Consider the following 20,280-nt stretch of genomic DNA (forward strand, 5'->3'; position numbering starts at 1 on the left):
GCTCTTCAATGACACTATTAGGATAACACTTTGATTGCAGGCTCCCTGTAGGCTCCATCACCTCCTCTAGCTGCTGCTCAATTATTTTAGCAGATCACTTTGAAACAGCTGGTAATGTAAGGCACATTAACAGGTCTGTATGTCACCTTTGGGAGTTATTAAATATCCAACTGCAAGCTCCCTCCTTCAAAGGCACATAGTGTGTTTTTGTTGTAGAGCTAATCCATCTACAAGGTCTATATATGCAGCCCCCTGAAAAAAAAACCAAAGTAACGATATTGGAGATATACACACTTTTTATTGCTTTTTTCTTATTGTTCCTCTAATTATCCAGACAAAAGACACCAGTTTCATTACATTAGACAAAGGAATGAATCTATTTACAGTGGTCTTCTTTCAAACACTGACAAACTTAATTCACTCTCAACGTTTTTTATGTCTTTTGAGGGACACGGTCAATCAACCAATCCACTTGCATTAAATAAACAGTTATTTATTTATGTAGACGATGGCTTCTGTTTAGAGTGTTGAACTTGTGTTAGTGTCATCTAATTTTAGGAGCCGGCCTTGGTGGTGGGTAGCGCTGATTGGGTCCGATGTATTTCAGTGGAGTGTACTTTGGCTTCTCAATCACTTCCAGACTCAAGTAAGGCTGCAGGGCTCGGGGAACACGTATTGTTCCCTCCTGGTGAGAGAACGTAAGGAAGTATAGTCTTAGTTTCAAAACTTCTTGAAAACATATGAGAAAAAAGAGCTAGACTTTATCAATTCCTGTGAAAAACTAAATACACCCTCACTACTTCTATAAGAATTAACAGCCAGTTGGTGTTATTCAAATGCACTTAATTAATTGATTATCATTGAGTGCGAGTACCTTTACAAAAAGCAGAACTTTGGGACTTTGCTGGTCTGGAGCATTCAGGTGTGTGTTAACACGTGCTACAACCTTCCTAAGAGTGGACATCCCAGCAAATTTACCTCAAATGTTGGCTGTGCAATGCTCCGAGAAGTTTAATGGTTAAAGTTCATGATGGCACAATTATACAAGTACGGATTGTTTGGAAGTGTTGAAAGGAGAAAGCCTCTGATGTAGAAACAGAGCATGGCAGCATGAGTTAGGTTTGAAAAGCTTCAAGATTTCAAGAACAAGTCCTCTGTGAAAACGTAAAACCACGCACAGCCTATCAGCACCAACACAATGATCCAAACACAGCAGCAAATCAAAAGAACAGCTGAAAACGAAAAAAGAAAAAAAAAAATCAACCTGCTACAACGGCGAAAATGTTTAGCTCAGGTATATGCAATGTCAAGGTATCCATCTTTTACTACAGTCTAGATCAGTGGTTTTAAACTTAAAATATCTGTGGGCCACTTCTGTCATCTCGTGTGAGGGACACTTTAGTGTTCAAGTAGTACAAAAAAAAAACAATCACAAAAACACCCACAAATATTTCCAAAAATGTCGTGTTTTGTTTGTTTTTTGAAATTTCACATTTTGTATAACAAGACAAAGCTGCTAAAGTGAGCACAATTATTGTTCTCACTCTTAACTAACTGAAGCCTTTCACTGAACTACCAAATGAACAAACTGGCCAGACACGTGCCAGCACTTCTGCTATAATTTTGTTTGTATTTACCGAAATAAAAATGCAGACCTAAGTGTACACATTCGTTTTGGACTACGAGTGAAAATTGTTTTCTTTACAAATAACTCTCTCACTGAACTAACACACCCAATCCCTCATCACGTTTGTACTCTCTGCTCATATTGCCTTCCTATTAAGTCATTTTTTCCTTTTTAAAGAACTTATTGTAGCATTGCACTCAACAACAAACAAATCCTCCCTAACAAAAAAGTAACTTCACGTCAATATAAAGTAGGGGTGATGTGGGCCGCTAGTTTGAGACCCCTGGTATAGAGCCTGAACGTGACAGCTCAGTGGGTTTTAGAAAAAATTTAAAGATCCTTGATCTTGAAGTTCACCTGTACCATTCAACCTCAACCTGACTCGGTTGCCGTTTCCACTGCTGCAGTGAGACTTGCCTTTTACAACTTCTAACCCTTCTGTGGCTCTGTGTGCTGATTCAGAATTACAAAACAAATTATTCTTTGCAAACACAAACTGTCTTGTGGCACATAGAGTCACCAGCTTTCTTTACACTCAGTAAAGAAGTTGTCTCTCTCCCAGCAGCCTCAACTTTCCTTTGTTGTTCCACTGTGGCGTGTGCACGGGGCGCATTACTGCAGACAGCTGCTGTAACTAGGTCGAGTAAAATTTATTTAGAACCTCACGTGTATGTGCAAAGTCCCAGAAAAAAATGTTTGGAAGGCTAGGATGTGAGTTTGACAGAAGTGATTTAGAGAAACATGAATCACAACAGTCACAACACCACAAATATTACACATTATACACTGTGTTAGGTAGATGAGCTGACGTTTTATTATGAGAAACATGAGGGGAATATACTACAGAACTGTCTTTCATAATAATGTGGGGGAAAAAACTAATGTGGGGGGGAAAAAAATGCTGCTGGTGTCCTACTTTGGTTTGGTGCGTCTCTAGGATGGCGATTACTGTTCGGGGGATTGCACACGCTGTGGCGTTCACCTAGGATGAGGAAGAAAACATAGATTACGGAGGTGGTATATCTAACCAGCAGCAATATACAGCAGTGCAGCATCATCTGCAGTCTTACTGTGTGGGCGTACTGCAGACTGCCGTCCTCTCTCTCATACAGGATGTTGAGGCGTCTACTCTGGTAGTCTGTGCAGTTGGACGCACTGGAAACCTGAGATACAGAGGATATAAAATGAGCAACAATTATAAAAACCAGTCCGTAAATTTATTCATGCAGGAGTGGTGTGAGTCGCTATTGACTGTACAAACTGAAAGCTTCTTGATTAGAAATAGAAATGAGGTAACTGGAAGTAAGTAGGTAAATGGGTAATATTTATATAACAGGGCTGACCTCTCCATAGCTGTTTCTCCCAGGCATCCAGGCTTCAATGTCATACTTTCTGTGTGCCGGAGGGCCAAGTTCCTCTGTCGGCATGTCTAGCACTCTGAAGAAGAAAATAGTCACAGGTAAGGGTCAGATCTCAACATGTGAGGGATGTGTAAAGTGAAAGTAGTGCTGCATTTTCTGTAGACATTGGGTGACTTGAGCTTTAAATCTACTTTTTTTCTGTTTCACTTCAAATTCAAGACAGAACAGGGTTCAACCAAACTCACTGCTTTATGACTACATGGGATTGTCAGCCTGTCAATGAGCACTTTAGAAGCATTTCTCCCCAGACTCGACCCCTTGGATATAAAAAGTCATCATTCTATCCTTTTAGACACATGTGTACCGTTGAAACGCAGCTCACCTGTTCATATTTGAATGGCCAAAAATGTGACTGACAAATCCTAATCGGGTCACTTTCCAGTCGAAGTTGAAGGTTTGTTTTGTTTTTTTGCTTTTGTTTTTTTCAGAAGTACTGAAATTATTCCAAGCTTTACCGAGAAGAAGAGGGACGAGGTCATAATGTCACCAGTCACCAACACATGTGACCTGGTTCTAGCCATACATGTCCTTTCCACAACATTACCTCCACCATGTTTTACAGATGATGTGTTATGCTTCTGATCATGAGCCATTTCTCTCCTCCTCCATACTTTTCTTAAACACCATTTTGGTTTCATTTGTCCACTGATTTTTTTTCCAGAACTGTTGAGGCTCTTTCAAATGATTTCTGGCAAAGCTGGCCAGTGCAATCCTTCTTTTAAAGGATGTACCAGTTTCTTATATCTGATAGGTTTCTTTTGGCTTTACAGCCTAATGGACTTTTCCACTTTCAATGGAAAAATCTCAATTTCTTTGGACCTCATATTGAGATTTCCAGTGAACTAATGGAATAATAAGGGTGCAAACCTCACCTGGCCAAGAAAACTAAACACTACCACGCTAATAATGGCCAGAAAACATTTATGGCCCCAATATGTTCATTGTGTTGCGCACTGAATTTGACATCACATCCTGTCTTGCTTCAGCCAGTCATGCACATCTTGATCTTTGTAACGTAGCCACTCCCTAGCAGATCATTACATGGAGAAACCTTTGGAATGCAAGCATGCTGATCCACACAGGTATGCACACATGGGTATTCACAGACGCGGACTAAAGCTTTCTTGGCTGCTGCCTCAAAGCACACTGTGCGCTGTCTATCTTGCGTGCTGCACAATATCGTTTATTACTTAGTAAATACTGATATCTATGACTAGCTAGTTTATTGTGATGGTGCTTTGTTTTCTCTATTATTATGTTACTCTTTGTTGTTTGCTGTCTCCTCTGTTTGTTTTTGTTTGTTTGTTTTTTTTTTTGTTTTTTTTCTCCATACAGGTGACCCAGGAGTTTTTTTTTTTTTTTTCTCTCTCTTCCCCCCCCTTCTCACCGTCTCTTCTCCCCTTTGGTTTTCTTTCTTTCTCTCCCCCTCTCTCTCTCTCATTCATTCCCCCTGTCCTATTTATTAAAAAAAAAAAAAAAAAAAAAAATGACAAAGGATGAACTGAAGCTCTGCCATCACGTAATGTCGCATACTGCTGTTTCTGATGTCATTTAAAAAAAAAAAAAAAAAAAAAAAAAAAAAAAAAAAAACGTAGCCAGCTGTGCCATGGCCACTGCAGCTGAGTTGAAGAGACTAGTGTAGGATCTTGTCAGTCTATACTGCCATTTTAATGATATACCAGTACAGAAGCTCAGAGACACACGGATATACAGACGTTGGAACAGAAAGCCTGAGTTTGTAGTGGGAAAAAAACAAAAAACACTGGACAAATTGTTGGCTTCTGTTTTTGAGTTCTTCTCCTCCTATATCAGCACTTATGTGGCAATATTGTCTGAGTGGCGACACCTAGTGTTCAGAAAAATACTGCAGCGTCTTAATGTTGGATATAAATACAAGTGACTGTGAGATGATGTTGTGGAACAAAGCGACCATTGTAGTGGGTATACAGAGCCACAGAAACACGGAAAACAGTGTTTACACATCAACACTAAAAATACCTTTACACTTAATATTTTATATCTTTGGTCTTTTGTTATTATGCTCAGCTTTCCATCTTTCCTCACTACACAAAACTATTTCTTACAACCAGTGCAAGCATTCTCTGAGAGAAAACGGGGAGGAGCATCGACATTTTTGCATTTCAGAATATTTCCACAATATCATTTTGTCCGAGCTGAGGACACAGCTGAGGAGACAGTAAGACTGTGTGTGTGTGTGTGTGTGTGTGTGTGTGTGTGTGTGTGTGTGTGTGTGTGTGTGTTGACCTGTAGTGCAGTTCCAGTGCAGAAAACATCTCTTTTTGCAGACTGACAAACTCCTGCAGCAGCTGCGAGCTTTCTTCTCCTGTCTCGTCTGCCGTCACTCCAAACATCTCCACCTGCACAGACGCACATAGAAGCAAGCAGCCGCACAAGCAAATAACCACTTACATTATCATTGGTTTGTCCATGTACAGCAAATGTACACATTAAACTTCTGTGTGGCTTCTGACCTTATTGAAATGATGAACTCTGTAGAGCCCCCATGTCTCTCTGCCTGTGTCGGTCTCCGCTCTGTAGCAGGTGCTGCTGCACACCGTCCTGCACACAGACACGACAGCATCGCATTACGTGTAATTATTCCATATATCTCAAAGTAAGAGGTGGGGTGTACCTCACCTGACAGGAAGGTCCTTCGAGTTCACTGCATGATCCATGAAATAGCCTGAGGGAAGAGATACAAATGGATGCATCCAGTTTACACATTACCACCCCTCTCCAGATTAAAGAAACGCAACTAAACATACAGAGATCCACGAGAGCTTTTCTTTACTGAAACCTGACTACTGATAAGTTGATGGACAGCAAGACACACGACATCTCAATTCAGCAATCGATCGAATACAGGATTGCTGTTAGGACTAAGCAAACTTCTCTCAGTTACTACACTCGATAGCTGTAGGCTTACTAAACAATACAACACACTGTTGCTGTATTGATACACAACCAGCTGGTTATTTGAAACTGTGAGGAAATGGAAAAAGAAGCTTTACCTGCCACCCCAACCTCTCCAGTTCCAGCCAGGTTGAGGTCTGGGAAACGTGCAGGGTCCAGTGAGTAGACTTGTGAGCTGTGGGCATTGGGCTGCATCCCACAACCCTCCTGGAGGTGGGTCAAATCAGAGAGCAGAGTGAGATTATCTGTGGCTGTGCCCAGTTACTTCAACGAAAATTTATATATAACTGCAAAACAATTCATTTAGAATAATTTAAATTTAAATTGTTTGAAAAATGAGCTGAAAAATGAGATTAATGCAGATGTGCTAGCACCAAAAGTGAGTCAATCCCCAAAGACTCCCATGTTAAAATGCTCAACTTTGCTACAGATATGAATATGTTTACGGCCTGGTTTTGAAAAATGGTTTTCATCTCTATGGCTAATTACAAAGGTTATGACAAGGTAGCCATGTGAATGTATCTGACTCAGTCATTTTCATTTTATTAAGGCTTTAAGTTGGGGGCATAGCCACTTTGAGTGACAGGTGAGTGCCTACTCAGCAGCAAAACTGAGCTCCTAAACTGTGCTTATATCTGGCAAACAATAAACTCAAATTAAAGCCTTAAAATGAGGCTGAAAGACAAGACTACACAGAATAGTGAGTGTCTTGATGGATGAGGCCATCCTTTATGTATAGTGTATGACAAAAGTATTTTATTGTGACTTTAGAAACCTGAGCTTTGGTACTCACAAACACTGCACCCTTCAGCATATCAGGCACAACCATGGGAATGAAGCCCTGTAGGAGTCAAAGGAGGAATCCATGTTTGGCATGTCTAGATATTATATATATATATATATAGATATAATAATACACACTACTAACATTAATTATCCGGGGATCACATCAAATGACCAAACACACATACCCGTCGCTGTAGCGTGTCAAGGGCAAAGTTCTGGAGTGCAGCTTGAAGTCTGGCCCCGGCTCCTCGAAGATAGTAGGACCTGTGGCCTGAGACATGAGCTAGATGCCTGCAGCAGTGGACAGAGGAAATGTGAATAGCGCAGTTTATTTAAATTAAAGTAGCTTGTACTGTATATTAGACAGTGTTATAGTGGACATACAGTACAGTGAAGGACTGTAAACAACAACCAGAGTCATCTTCACCTCTGCCTGATGAGTCCTAACTCTTCCCCCAGCTCTACATGTCCTTTGGGCTTAAAGTCAAACTCTGTACCAGAAACACACACAAACGTTTGTGTCAGCATTCATTAAAAAAAATATTAGGTAATCAATTTAAAGTTTAGAAATCTGCACTTCTCATCTCATTAGTCACCTGGTTTCTGTCCCACGAGCTCCACCACCCTCGCCTGGTTCTCATCTCCTATTGGCTGGAAAGAGCAAGAGAAACTTATGCTTAGTGACTTGAGCTTCACAGTAAATCTCTCCCAAGCAGCTCAGGACAAAGTAGTGTGTGTGCATAGTGTATCCTGACCACATCAGGGTGTGTAGTGTTGGGCAGCCTGAGTGCTCGGCCATAGTGTTCCTCATCCAGCTCGGTCTCTTTGTGGTACAGATGATTGAGTCTATTGCGGATCTCTCTGCCCTTCTGAAGAGCTTGGTTGTACTCTGGAAGCTAAAGAATAGAAAAGAGCAAAGACTCAGAAGTGGTGCCACATGAGATTTATTATAGGTCAAAAACACAGGGGAGTAGGAAGGTTAACTGACTCAGTAACAAAAGAGACAAGGTTCTGAAGTGAAACTTACATTGGCGAGGGCTTTCTTGTCCTCCTTTGTCTGTGAGGAAAAGATCAGTTAGGTCACAGAAATCTACTCTCTGACAACAACAAAAACCTCAAAGCAGAGTAAATGATGACGCAAACCTCGATAGAAACTGAAGTTCATTCTGGTTATAATGTTTAGAGCTGTAATAACTATTTCTCACCACTAGTGCTCTGACTATATCACTGATGCGCCGCTTCTCTTCCTCCAGCTCAGAGATTTCTGTCTTTACTGCCTGGAGCTCCTGCCACACACACACCTAAAAGGTAGACAATCAGGATGATCGAGTCAAAAGCAAGCACATTAGACAGCAGTGATAATAAGCAGGTGTACATATGTAAAAACACTGAGAACCGATTAGTCAAATTTAACACAGTCGATCTAATTTTAAACAACTGCTTTGTTTTTTGTTTCCCAGATGATTTCATGGTAGGATATCTTATTTACAGTCACAAGTATTCAGACCAAAGACGTCACTTTTTATTATGGTAAGTAGTGTAGTTTTAAGGTCAGTCAGCATGACTAGACATTTTTGTCAATTTTTAGATCCAGGCAAGATTTGCAGTGCCGTCCATAATGTTAGGGGAAAAGACTGGGTTTTTTTCTGCCTCTGTACACCACCACCACAGTGGATTGCAAATCAGGGAATCAAGATGCAATTTAAGTGCAGACTTTCAGCTTTAATTCTCAGGGTTATAAAAGATTTTGTATGAAATCTTTACACATCTATGTATCAGTGGGAGTTTGTGGCATCACACGTTTGGAGCGAATCATGTCCCAGTTACATTTTAAGCAAATGCATGTGGAGGCTTATTGTAAAAACAGATTTTTCAGTGAAGCGATAACACCCAGAAAAACTTTAGAAAATAGTGACATAGGATAAAATTATGGTGTTTTAATGCCACAAACAGTACTTAATTAGTAACTAAAACCGCTTACAATTTTCCTCACATCGTCCCCTCGCAGGTCCCCTTTCCTGCTCTCTACATTCGCTATGACTTTGTCAGTCTCCTCACACACAGCTCTCATGTCCAGCTCAGGCTTGTCACTGTAGCCTTCACGGACATGCTCGTACAAACGACTCCGGACTCCATGCGACAAGCGATGCGGGACAAATACATTTACGCTATGCACTGGACACTGTCTGGCTACCGGCTTTAGCACAGCAGCTGCAAAAACCCCAACTTTAGCGACCATGCCGATGCAGGTCGCCATGTTTGTCTCTTTAGCTGAGGATGCGTTCATGGAGGTATAGGAACAATCAACGCCGTATTCTGTTTAGGCTCTTGCTCAACTGAAGTTTCTCGTGGTTATCAATGTGTCCCGAACATTTGAGGCAATGTTTGTGTATTTCATTATTATTTTCATTGTTATTATTATTAATATTTTTGATTTATGATAAATTTATATTTTTAGGTGTCAGTTTAACTAGGTAGCGCTAGTTCTGGCTGTTAAAAAGTCCGTATCTTCCATGAATGCAGCATGAATGCGGAAACCAGTGTTACCGCAGCTAGAAACCAAATAAATTTTTGTAAACAATTAAATTTGGAAGAGAGAGAGAAACGAGTAGTTATTTAACGCAACTTTTGTCACAGAGGAGGAGCAGGATTTATTTTTTTTAAATCCAGTAACAGGAAACGGCTCATCCTCCCCAAACAATCGTCACGGGGCAAAGGTCAGCCAATCAGATGAACGGAAGTTTACCGTTGCGGTAATCCGGTTCAGAGACGACAAGTGCGGCCGACAGGAGCTGAACTCAGTCACAATTTTCAGCTCCGTGAGCCCTAAAAGCTGCAGTTATTACCGGCTAACCACCGAGCTGAGCGTCTGTGTACACTGCCATGGTGGACTGATGTGTGTAACGACGAGACGCGTTTCCACAGGAGGAGATTTTTTTTTCTTTTTTTAAGCTAGTTTGTACCTCCAGTTGGTGATGGTGTACACAGGGCTGGATGAGTAGCCTGACGAGCAACGAGTAGCCTGACGCCTCTTCACCGCAGGCCGGGACAAGCGTTTCAGCTGAGTCCGGAGGACCAAGACAACCAAATGCTTCCAAGTTTTTGACAATAAACGAGGTACTTGGATACAGTCGGTCTGCTCCAAACTGCCTCACCAGTTCCTGCTGAAAGTGAGACCCAACCAGCTTTCACGGTGGAAACGAGAAGAAGAGCAAAGGTAAATGAAAGCTAAAAAAAAATCCCCCATCACAGCCTCTATGAGCAGTGTGCTTTGGAATTTTTAAAACTCCACTTTTTATGGCAAGTATCACACATGTGATATTAAAATCAACGAGTTTCTTAACATGCACTGTATTGCAATGCTCTCATAATGTGTGGCTAGGAAAGCATACCTTTTTCTGCCAGTGATTTGGAGGTAGGTGCTATCTGGGCCATGTGTCCACAGTCTCTGGGTATAATGATGGTCCTTGGATGCATAAAGATCAGCCTGTTCTGTGTTTGCTGATGTTAAATGCATAATGCATGTGTATAATTCTCTGCTTGTGTCCACACCTTCAGATGAATGCTGTGCGGGGGGGCACAGTCACCTGGCGTCCCCAGCCGTGGCAGGACGGAGACGGGGGCGGAGGGGAGCCTCTGTCAGACAGCGACTCAGAGGAGGAGGACTTCCCCGATGACAGCACCACCCCGCTGGGGGACTACATAACTCATGGTGGGACATTAGAAAATGACAAGGCTGGGGTTTCTCTATTCCTGCACTACATTGGGCTGATCTTACCTTCTGTTGCCACTCTCTCATTCCTCCCACCTCTTTCTTCTCTGTCTTTCAGGACTGAAGCAACTCCTGGATGCTCAGCAGCTGTGTGATGTTACCCTCCTTGTTGAAGGAAAGAAGTTCATGTGTCACAGGTATGATTGCCATATGTTACAGGGTATGGAGATGCAAGGGTCTAATTCCCTGACAATAAGTAATTATTGACAATATTGGGAATAAATAAGCATGTTGATGCATGTTTTCCTGTGTTGGAGCCCTGACTTTGGTGAACAGGACCCTATCTCAGATGATAAAACCTATATAATATCCTTCATATCTTAAGTCTGAAGTACAGTTTGCCTCCACAGCATGACTTCTCTTTTCCACCTTTGACGTACTGAGTGTGTGGGCTCATCCATAAAACAGTAGAACAGCAATGTGCATCTCGGCCACTGTATTCAAGGTGATGATGCAACATGGTGGTTTCCACAAACCAGTGCCTGCCCCTGTGTATTTACAGTTTTTGTAGTAATTACACACTATCAATATGTAATTATGAGAGCAATATCAGAGGAACGTTGTCTTCACTGTGTAGTGTACCACTGCACATGGTTGAAATGACAATAAAGCTACTTGACTATTCCTTTTTCCCTTTTTTTTTTCTTTAGTAAACTCAAAAACATGACTTGAAGAGCTTTGAACACTGAAAGACTGCAAAATTGATTTTCTAGCACTGACAAATAAATGTCCCTTTTATTTATACGCTCTGGTCCTTAGGTTTTTAGACAGTGTTATAGTTTTTGTCATTTTACCTCTGTATGCCACCACAGTGGATTTTAAATCAAACCATCAGTAAATAATTTACTTGGAGTGCAGACATTTAGCTTTAGTTGGAAAATTAAGGAGCAGTACAAGGTGAGACCTGTTCTCTGTCATTTTGTAACAATTTTCAGTAGTTTTCAGAGGTTCAGAGGAATTGAGATGAGATGCCTGACATTTAGAATCCATGGATGTCACCAAATGTTGTGTTTCCTCCAGTGAGGTGTTTGTTTTTGGGTCTCTCTGCATTCAGTTTTGTATTTAGTAACTAAATAGCTGTTCTGTTGAGTTAGGATCAAGTGACTGACTTGGACATTGAACAATCTCACATTTTTCTTGCCTTAAGAAACTCTTGGGTTGTCTTTTTGCTTTGGGTCATTATCTATTTGTAGTTCGAAGCTTTGTCCATTCATGCTTGCAGAATTTGTCTGAATCTGAGAAGGGAGTGTAGCTCTGTGCTCATCGTGATAGCTTTCTTGATTTGGATTGACACAGCTTTGAAACTTTGTATTAAAGTGAACAGCTACAGCTCTTTTATCGCCTTAAAATGCTGTGGAATAGCAAGAGAACCAGCCTCTGAAAAAGAGAGCTATGAGCAGGTCTAGATTATTGTGATTTTTATATAATGATGCAAGTGACTTTGAAAGAGTGTGCATTGGTGCTCATCTACTGATGAGCTGAGAAGAGCCTTTTACTAAGGCAGCTCATCTGGCACACTAGAAAAAGAGACAAAAGTCACATCTGCATTATGTTTGAAATTCCAGTGTGATTCACAGCAGTGTCATTTCCCAATGTTTTTGTGCTTTCCAAAGCTATCACAACCACCATTGCCTCAAGGGCAGAAGAAGATAAAAAGCCATATGTTATAATGTGTAGTTCTGCATGAAAATTTCCCGTCAGTCAACTGCATGCATTTGTTAGCACTGATACCCGTGGTTTAGAGTGATATGTAAGAGAAGACAGGGCAGCTTGTCCTTCGGGAAAATGGTCTGCTTGGAAGAATAGTTATTGCAGTAGGGTTGAAGTGCAGAAACTCGCCATTAAAAGACGTGCAATGGAAACTTCAGTGTTACAAAAACTGTAAAGGCACAGGTTTAGGAGTGGAGTATAGGAACTTACCAGATGAGTCATCCTTTGCTATATTCTGAATAAGAGCACCAGTGTGTGTGATGAAAAGAAAGAAAACAGTTCAAGCCTGAAATTTTTAAAGCTCTGTAATGCTTTTGGGAGGTATTTGTCCTGTTAGATCGGGGATGTCAAACTCATTTTACACCATGGGCCACATACAACTGACTTTAAGCTTGAGTGGGCTGGACCAGAAACTCCCCTTTCAGTCAGTGGACAGAAGTGTAAATACAGTTTAATCCCTGAGATATCGCAACGTAAAAAAAATAACAGTAATTTCAAACGTATGTCTCTGTTTTTCTACATGTTTCTATAGGCACTATGACTGTGCTAATATAAGATTACATAAAATTACAGACTGTCTTGTAATTATGCAACATGAAAGTTTCAGTTTTGTTAAGGAATTTATTTATTTTTTGTGTGCATCTATGGATCCATTGTATAAAACCTAAATTTGTACAGTAACAGGAAGTTTTCTTAATTGTTTATTTGTTACATTTTGTTGTGGTTCACTTTAATGTCTCACCCATCTACTTCTTCTTTTCTTTTGACTCTCCCTCGACTTCTCTTTGCCATCAGAGTCCTTTTAGCAGCCGTGAGTCCGTACTTTCGGGCCATGTTCACCAGCCCGCTGGTGGAGTCTCGCCTCACAGAGATCCGGCTTGAGGAAGTGACGCCATCTGTCATGGAAACCATCATCCAGTTTGTGTACACTGGGGAGGCTGGGCTCTCCCTGGATACAGCTGAGGATCTGTTTGTGGCTGCCAACCGGCTTCAGGTCATGCCCCTCCAGGACCTGTGCTCCAGGTAAAGTTAATATCCTCAGTAATTAGATGTTACAGTTCAAGTGGCTACGTTTTTACTTTGACTTTAGATTGTAATTAAAATAAAACCTATTCTGTTTTCTAGATGAAGATGGCAATTAAATCATCTTGTGTCATTCCCTTTTTCTCTTCTTCTGTTTTTCTTTGACATTTTTCTGCTTTTTTTTTCTCACTTTAAATGCTTCAGGTTTCTTTTTGAGCACCTCTCAGTGGACAACTGCCTGGGGATGTACTCTCTGGCTCGCTCTCACCATGACCAGCTCCTGCTGCGTGCCTCCCTGCGACTGGTAGCCCAGCACTTTCCCCGGGTGGCCCGCCAGAAAGACTTCCTCCTGCTCGACCACGGCACCTTAGGCAGTCTTCTGAGCTCCGACCGTCTGGGCGTGGACTCGGAGGCAGAGGTATATGATGCGGCACGCCGCTGGGCAGAGCACCAGCCTTTGGATCGCTACGCTCACATGCCGGCGCTGCTTCACCACCTGCGCCCCGGGCTGTTGTCCCAGGAAGAGAGCCGAAGACTGAGTCAAGAACTGGGGCCAGCAGCAGCAGGAGAAGGCCTCGGCGGGCCTCTCAGACCACGAGAGGGAATGTTTGAGAAAAAGATTGTCTGTGTGGACCTGACGCCTCGGGAAGATGAGTATTTAGCTGCAAGAGACTACACGGTGGACTGCTTTGATCCTCGGACAGGGAAGTGGGAGAAGCTAGCACCACTCGGCTCACTTGTCAGTCCTGGCTGCACAGCTGTGGGCGACAGGCTTTTTGTAGCTGGTGGGATCCTGCGGACCGGCTCTGTGTCTGCAGCCGTGCATGAATACGATGCTGTGTTGGACCGCTGGATAGAGCAGCCTTCGATGGTCCAGCCCCGGGCCATGCTAGGCCTCCTTGGATGTGGAGAGTCACTCTATGCTTTGGGTGGCAGCAACCGCTCAGCTCTCCTGGACTCCAGTGAGACTCTGGACCTGACCACACTTCAGTGGAGTCCTGGGCCTCGGCTACCGCTCCCCCTGCGCGCCTTTGCCTGTGCAGCACTACGTGGAAGACTTTACCTCCTGGGTGGAACCACACTTGAACAGAACCGAGCTGTGGTCCACTCAGGCGTGCTTATTTATCACACCCTGACAGACTGCTGGACACGTGTGGCACTAGATTCAGGTGCCACCTGCCTCGCTGGAGGAGTAGCAGTGCGAGGTGGAGTGTGCGCCATTGGGGGATACATGAGGGATACCACCAAGTTCCTGGATGGTAACTACACCAACCTGGAGACTTTGGACGCTACAGGCCGTGTGCTGTTTTTCAGAGAAGGCAGAGGGTCAGGGGTGGAGAGGGAGGTGACTGGGGGAGGGGTGCTGGTCAGCGCAGAGCAGCGAGGGGGAGCGGGTGGCGGAAGTGACCGAGCTCCAAGCCCCGTCGTTTTTCCGGGGTTGCCTCGGCGGATTGCAGCAGGGGGTGTGGCCAGGTGGAAAAGACGGATTTATGTGTTGGGAGGGGAAAATGGCTCGCGCTTTTACGACAGCGTGTACTGTTGGAAACCCGGCTGGCGCAGCTGGGTTCAGAGACGGGAAAAACTTCCGGGAGATACCGGAGGCGTGAGCCAGTTTGGGTGCACCACTCTAAAATTCCCTAAAAAACACATCCTGTCCAGACTCAGATTAGCCAAAGAAAACTGCAAGAAGCCCTCTGACTAGCTGAGCAGGAAGCAGTGAGACTGAAGTGAGGGTCATAGACACAGATTTACTCCAAGGAGAATCAGCTCCTCCATGGCTTCTTGAAATGTTGAATTTTAAAATGAAGTCACGTGGAAAATAGCATTTTATACTATCTGAGTTCAGCCACCAAGCAGGCCTAGAATAGACCGGATCATCTGAAAGTGTCACAGATACATCAGTAGTCAAACAGGCAGTAGGTAGAGGCAGAAACTGGGGAAAAGTCAGGCAACATGCACCTGAATGTAACTGAATCCACTGTTTGTCCTCTATAACCCAGAAAAGGGCCTTCACTTGATTGAAGTGTGATGTTATTTTAAGCTTTTTTTGCTGTTGTAATAACTCTAAATTTGTGGATTTTCTTTGGACGCATTTAGTTTAGACACAAGGATACTGGCACATTCCTGTTCACTTTATTTCCCTAAATCTTTTTTATTGCTCTCCTGATCTCAGCCTGCAAAAGCCCTTTGATACTGCAATTTACAGCACACAAAACCTGACTGGATGGGAAATGTATTGTAGAAAGTTTTAGAATAACTGTATTTATAGAGCATCTTTGAAAAAAATCAAGAAATAATGGGTGTTGAAAGAAAGAAAGAGAAGAAATGAGCCCATAAATCATTGAGGTGATTGTAAAATAGATAATGGACTTTCTATAGCCTTTGTAGTGTTGCATTCCTGAAGACAGGAATACAGAAAGTAATGTAATGTAAGAAGAGCATGGATATGAGTTTCTAAGTTTTCTGTGAGTTGAAAGGATTTTTGATGGTGCAAGAAACAAGAGTGAAGAACAGACTGGACCTGGTAAACAATGCTTGATGTCAAAGATGACACGCACACATCTGGGAGTCATTTCAATAAATTGTGTGTGGAGGATTTCAGAGCAGCCATTGTCTCAGCCATGTCTGACACTTTTCTAATTAAGATGCAAAATGAAGGTTTTTGTTGTTTTCACAGATTCATTTTGATCCCAGGTTACAAAACTACATTAAACAGCTTTTCTAATGGCTCCAGCCCTTCCCCCCCCCCCCCCCCCCCCCCCCTTTTTTTTTTTTTTTAGATCAACAATATCAAGAAATTTGTGGTTGATAAAACTTTGAATAACAAGCTGATATGTTTCTTTTTTCATCTGACATAAATCATTTGGCACTGATATCTGAAAGCCATGGTACTTGCCGAGATGCCAATATTAGTCAACAAGGCCATTACAGCAATGAAAGGCCAATTCACCTTGTTTTTTTTTTATGAGTTCTGATAACTTATTATATGATAACTTATTTACTGTAGATATCTTAATTCTAATCATTTACGGCTATTTAAGTTCATTGTTTTTAATTTATTACATATTCCCTATCGTGGCCCTGCTGTATTATCTTAACAACCTCCACATGTGAGCATGATTGGGATAAATATTCTAGACAAAGAGTGTGTAACCTAACAGAAGTGAATTTCCTGGTAATTCTGACTAATACGTTTTTAAAAAAAAGTTTTATATTTGTCTGAAACCCCAATGTTATCCTTTACACTAAGCTTTGAGCAACCCTTCAAGTCACTCCCTGTATGAACCTAGACTCTTTTAGCTCCGCCCACTTTACGCCAGCTTTCTTCTGAGTGGCTACCCAGAATAGGAATAGGAAAACAAAAACAAGACGTGATAGCTATGGCAGCAAGTCCCGGATGAGCTTCGGGGAACCGAACGATCCAAGATCACGCGAAATCGTCAACAATCAAATCCAGCTAACTTACTTAGCGAGGTACGAAGAACGGGCCCCAGGTCACATTGTAACCAGTACATGTATTCCAGAAAGTAATGAAGAGAACAATATGTCCCCTTTAAAAGTGTTTTGGTTAGAAAACACTTGAGTGGGAGAAACGGAAAAAATGAAAGACTGTATTAACACATTCAGTGAGTTCTTTTAATCAGCTGAAGGAAACTAACTTTGTAGTTAATGTGATATCTAAACCCCTCTTAGAATTTGACCTTCAGTATCCTTGTGTCTAGACTCTGTTACATATCTTCCCTCCATCTTGAAGCCAGTTCAGTCTCTGCTTGATTCAGCAGACACGTGAAGCTTCAGCCGTAGGACTTTGAATGTACTTGGTATGGAGGTTATGGACTATCTAAACACACATTGAGTAGCATTGCACCTTATTTATTTATTTTTTTAAAGTATTTTAAGTCTTTTGTTGTTTCTAAACATTTGTGTTGAGACTGCACTTCCTGGATGTCCTGTAGGTCTGCTCAGAAATGATCTGCTGTGACTCTAAAACGCACTAATAATTATTCAGATGCCACAGAGATTAGGTCACGGTCAGGTTTTGTTTTGTTTCATTCTAAATCCGCTTTTCTCCACTTTCCACTGATAAATAATTTCAGAATCCAAAGTCAAACCGTCCTCTTATCGTTCCAGTTGAAAATGTTGCGCTAATAGTTTCTCCTTCAAGGTTGGAAAAGTGGAATTTCTCCAATTTTCCCAGCTCGCTTCACAGGCAGCAAGTTATTTCTAGTGGCCATAGTGACTTCCTAGGCTGTGCATCCCCATTAAATACTGTGGTCTTTATTTTATGTAGTGCATACTAAATGATACTTTGCTTACTCTAATTTATTCTTGCTTTATATTTGTTAAATACATGGACGTGAGCTGAGTTTCAGGATTCCCTTTTCCTCTTCACTGCTGATAATCAGTCCAGTTTGGATAAGAATTATTCCAAGTGCTTTGTTGGTACAGGGGATTCCATATGTTTTTGGGAAATGACAAAATTTTAATATATTTGCCACCTTCTTTGCCGTAAGTTTGTACAACACCACAGTGGATCATTTTCTGTCACTTATCAAATTCAGGGTTGCGGTTGGGCTGGAGCCAATCCTAGCTGTCATAGGTGAAGAGGTGCAGTACACCCTGGATGCAAATTCAGTCTATTGCAGGGCTGACACATAGACAGACAACCTTTCACATCTACAGGCTATTTAAAAAAAAAAAAAAGGACACCAGTTAACCTTTGAACTGTGGGAGGAAGACAGAGTATCCGGAGGGAACCCACACAGATACTGGAAGAACATGCACACACAGAAAGGCCACAGATTGGATTTGAACCCAGGACCTTTTTGCCGTGAGGCTAATCACTGCACCACTTACCACTCTTGAAGTGCAGACTTTCAGCTTTAATTCAAGGTGTATATTGTGTCTGAGTGTAATGATAGTTTTTTTTTTTACTACTTGGATAAAATCCTTTGCAGTCAATGACTTCTTAAAGTCTAGAACTCATGGAGAACCAATGCTGTATTTCCTCCTTTGAGATGCTCTGCCTTTCAAGAACATCCCATTTCTTTGCCTTTAGGATGTCTTGAGTTGCCTTTGCAGTTTGCTTTGGCTCATTATCCGTTTGCACGGTCCCATCAGTTCTTCTGTATTTGTCTGGGCAGAGAGTACAGCTCTATACACGTCATAGGTCATCCTGCTGCTTCTGTTAGCAGTCACATGAGCTATAATGATGAGTCGCCCAGTTTCACTGCCAAGCCATACATGCCAATACCATAACGCTGCCTCCATGTTTTTCATATAATGTGGTGAGCTGTTAATCTCGGAAGTTCATCCTGGTTAACCAGGCTCTTTTAGATGATGTCCAGTCTGACTTTGTAGTTGTTGAGCATAACCAGTGGTTCACAACTTGTTGAAAACCTTCTGTATTTCCATTCATGGAGAGGTCTCTTCATACACAAAACTCCTCATGAGTGGCCTTGACTTGATTAGATGTTGTGAAGTTGTTTTGCTTAATCATGGAAATAATTCAACATGAACTTAAGTTGTCTTCTGGGTTCTTTCAGGCCTTTTGGTGTTGCTGGTTCAGATTGTTGAATTTGTTCACTCCTAACTTTTTTTTTTCCTTTTAATTAGTCATGGAACCACATCAACTGCCATAACCCTGCTTTTTAAGTCAGTTGTCCAGTTACTTTTGAGCCTCTGGAAATGGGGAACTGCGTATAAAAGCAGCTGTAATTCCTAAACATTTAATGCAATACTTTTATTAAACCCCTTGAGTTGTAGCTGGAAATCTGCACTTTAATCACGTTGATGGTTTAAAATCCACTCTAGTACTGTGCTGAAGCAAAACTACAAAAAAAATGCCATTCCACAAAAACTTATGCACCCGATGTTTCACTTTTGCTTCTTCCTGCCTTTCACTGAGCCACTGCCATTAGCTGAAATATGACCGCCAGTAGATTGGCAGCTTTCTCTTCTCCCTCAGGTGAGGTCAGTCCAACCTGGTGTTGAAGTTTCACGGAAGAGCTGGTAATGCGAGTCTCTCATGATGAGACCGTAATGGTCTCTGCTCACGGTTTGCCATTTTAGACATTTGATATGGAAGAATTCATACCAGTGTGTGTCTGACCAGTGAGGGTTTCTTTGTTTGTTTTGTGTTTCCAGAAAACTCCACACTACACTGCCTGTTAATTATTTCCCCTGACTTGCTCTGAGCTGTCACCCCGGAAATGTCAGACGAACTGATTTCCTCTCCCTCGGTGTGCTTACAGCTTGTGTGACATGTGAAAAGTGACTGTACGCATGCATGTTTTCTATGCTGAGGCGTAAATGTGTTCTACACAAGCTTTTCGCACACATCCAGGGCTCACATGCCGTGCGCCCATTCAAAGAAGCTGCCCTAATTTGTATTACTTAATGACATTTGTGAACTGGAAGGCAAATGGATGCTTCAATGGAAGCAGTGCTATCAAATGAATAAAGGACTTTTTTGCTTTTGTGTTTTGTGACTGTGACTTTTTTGACATGCCAGAACCTTTTATGTTGACTTGGTCACAATGATTTGCAATAATCATATTTTTATCATTGTTTAGTGAACCGTTGACCAAAATAAGGAAAAGTACCCATCTTTACTGGTAACATTACGGGTTGTTGTGGGAATAAAAGATGCAGGACATGCATAAAGTGGGTAATTGTGCATGTAAAATATTAATTCAATCCAGTGGAGCTACTTAACTCAAGGCATGTTTTTCATGGTTTAGTGTTAATAATTACTCTAATAAATAAACTGCTGAATCTGCCCATTGTCAAAAGTGACCAGAGCTCTCACTTAGACCAGTCGCCCCAACTTTGCTGCCTAACTGCTGCTCATCTTTGTAGTCAAGTTGATGCAGAAATGTAGGTGTATTTTTTTTTTTTGTAGATGACAAGACTTTAAAAAAAGCTTTACTTGAAGAAAAGTTGCAGGTAAACCCAAAGCAGGTTTCCTCTAAGGAATCATATCAAGTCAAGTTTTAGAGTGTTTT

At 41.8% G+C, this 20,280-nt stretch overlaps 2 protein-coding genes across 2 annotated transcripts; one reads left to right on the forward strand and one right to left on the reverse strand.

Annotated features, from left to right (window-relative positions):
- Window positions 1-278: 278 nt before the first annotated feature.
- Window positions 279-9,058, reverse strand: sars2 (seryl-tRNA synthetase 2, mitochondrial). Its single transcript, XM_085379808.1, has 16 exons — window positions 8,750-9,058; window positions 7,974-8,069; window positions 7,796-7,825; window positions 7,524-7,664; window positions 7,365-7,419; window positions 7,196-7,259; window positions 6,954-7,059; window positions 6,776-6,823; window positions 6,081-6,189; window positions 5,707-5,752; window positions 5,541-5,628; window positions 5,314-5,426; window positions 2,971-3,064; window positions 2,698-2,790; window positions 2,544-2,609; window positions 279-685 (listed from the first exon to the last, which is right to left on the reverse strand). The coding sequence occupies exons 1-16, from the start codon at window positions 9,053-9,055 to the stop codon at window positions 545-547; spliced, it is 1,596 nt and encodes a 531-aa protein (XP_085235934.1). The 5' UTR covers window positions 9,056-9,058; the 3' UTR covers window positions 279-544.
- Window positions 9,059-9,144: 86 nt separating this feature from the next.
- LOC146653587 (kelch repeat and BTB domain-containing protein 8) lies at window positions 9,145-19,755 on the forward strand. The gene is made up of 5 exons (XM_085379807.1): window positions 9,145-9,985; window positions 10,327-10,480; window positions 10,599-10,677; window positions 13,046-13,273; window positions 13,478-19,755. Exons 2-5 carry the CDS (start codon window positions 10,327-10,329, stop codon window positions 14,973-14,975), a joined length of 1,959 nt encoding a protein of 652 aa, XP_085235933.1. The 5' UTR covers window positions 9,145-9,985; the 3' UTR covers window positions 14,976-19,755.
- The last annotated feature ends 525 nt before the right edge of the window (window positions 19,756-20,280 follow it).

Source organism: Rhamphochromis longiceps, linkage group LG14 (assembly GCF_057381845.1).
Source record: "Rhamphochromis longiceps isolate RC_006_pf linkage group LG14, R_longiceps_female_GT1.1, whole genome shotgun sequence".
In the NCBI taxonomy this organism is placed as follows: Eukaryota; Metazoa; Chordata; class Actinopteri; order Cichliformes; family Cichlidae; genus Rhamphochromis; species Rhamphochromis longiceps.

Coding starts and splice junctions, on each gene's coding strand:
- sars2 (XM_085379808.1), bottom strand. CDS start 9,055: ATGAACGCATCCTCAGCTAAAGAGACAAACATGGCGACCTGCATCGGC. Junction 5,753..6,080: donor TGGAGAGGTTGGGGTGGCAG/GTAAAGCTTCTT, acceptor CTCTTCCCTCAG/GCTATTTCATGGATCATGCA. Junction 5,629..5,706: donor TCGAAGGACCTTCCTGTCAG/GTGAGGTACACC, acceptor GTCTGTGTGCAG/GACGGTGTGCAGCAGCACCT.
- LOC146653587 (XM_085379807.1), top strand. CDS start 10,327: ATGAATGCTGTGCGGGGGGGCACAGTCACCTGGCGTCCCCAGCCGTGG. Junction 10,678..13,045: donor AAGAAGTTCATGTGTCACAG/GTATGATTGCCA, acceptor CTTTGCCATCAG/AGTCCTTTTAGCAGCCGTGA. Junction 13,274..13,477: donor CTCCAGGACCTGTGCTCCAG/GTAAAGTTAATA, acceptor TAAATGCTTCAG/GTTTCTTTTTGAGCACCTCT.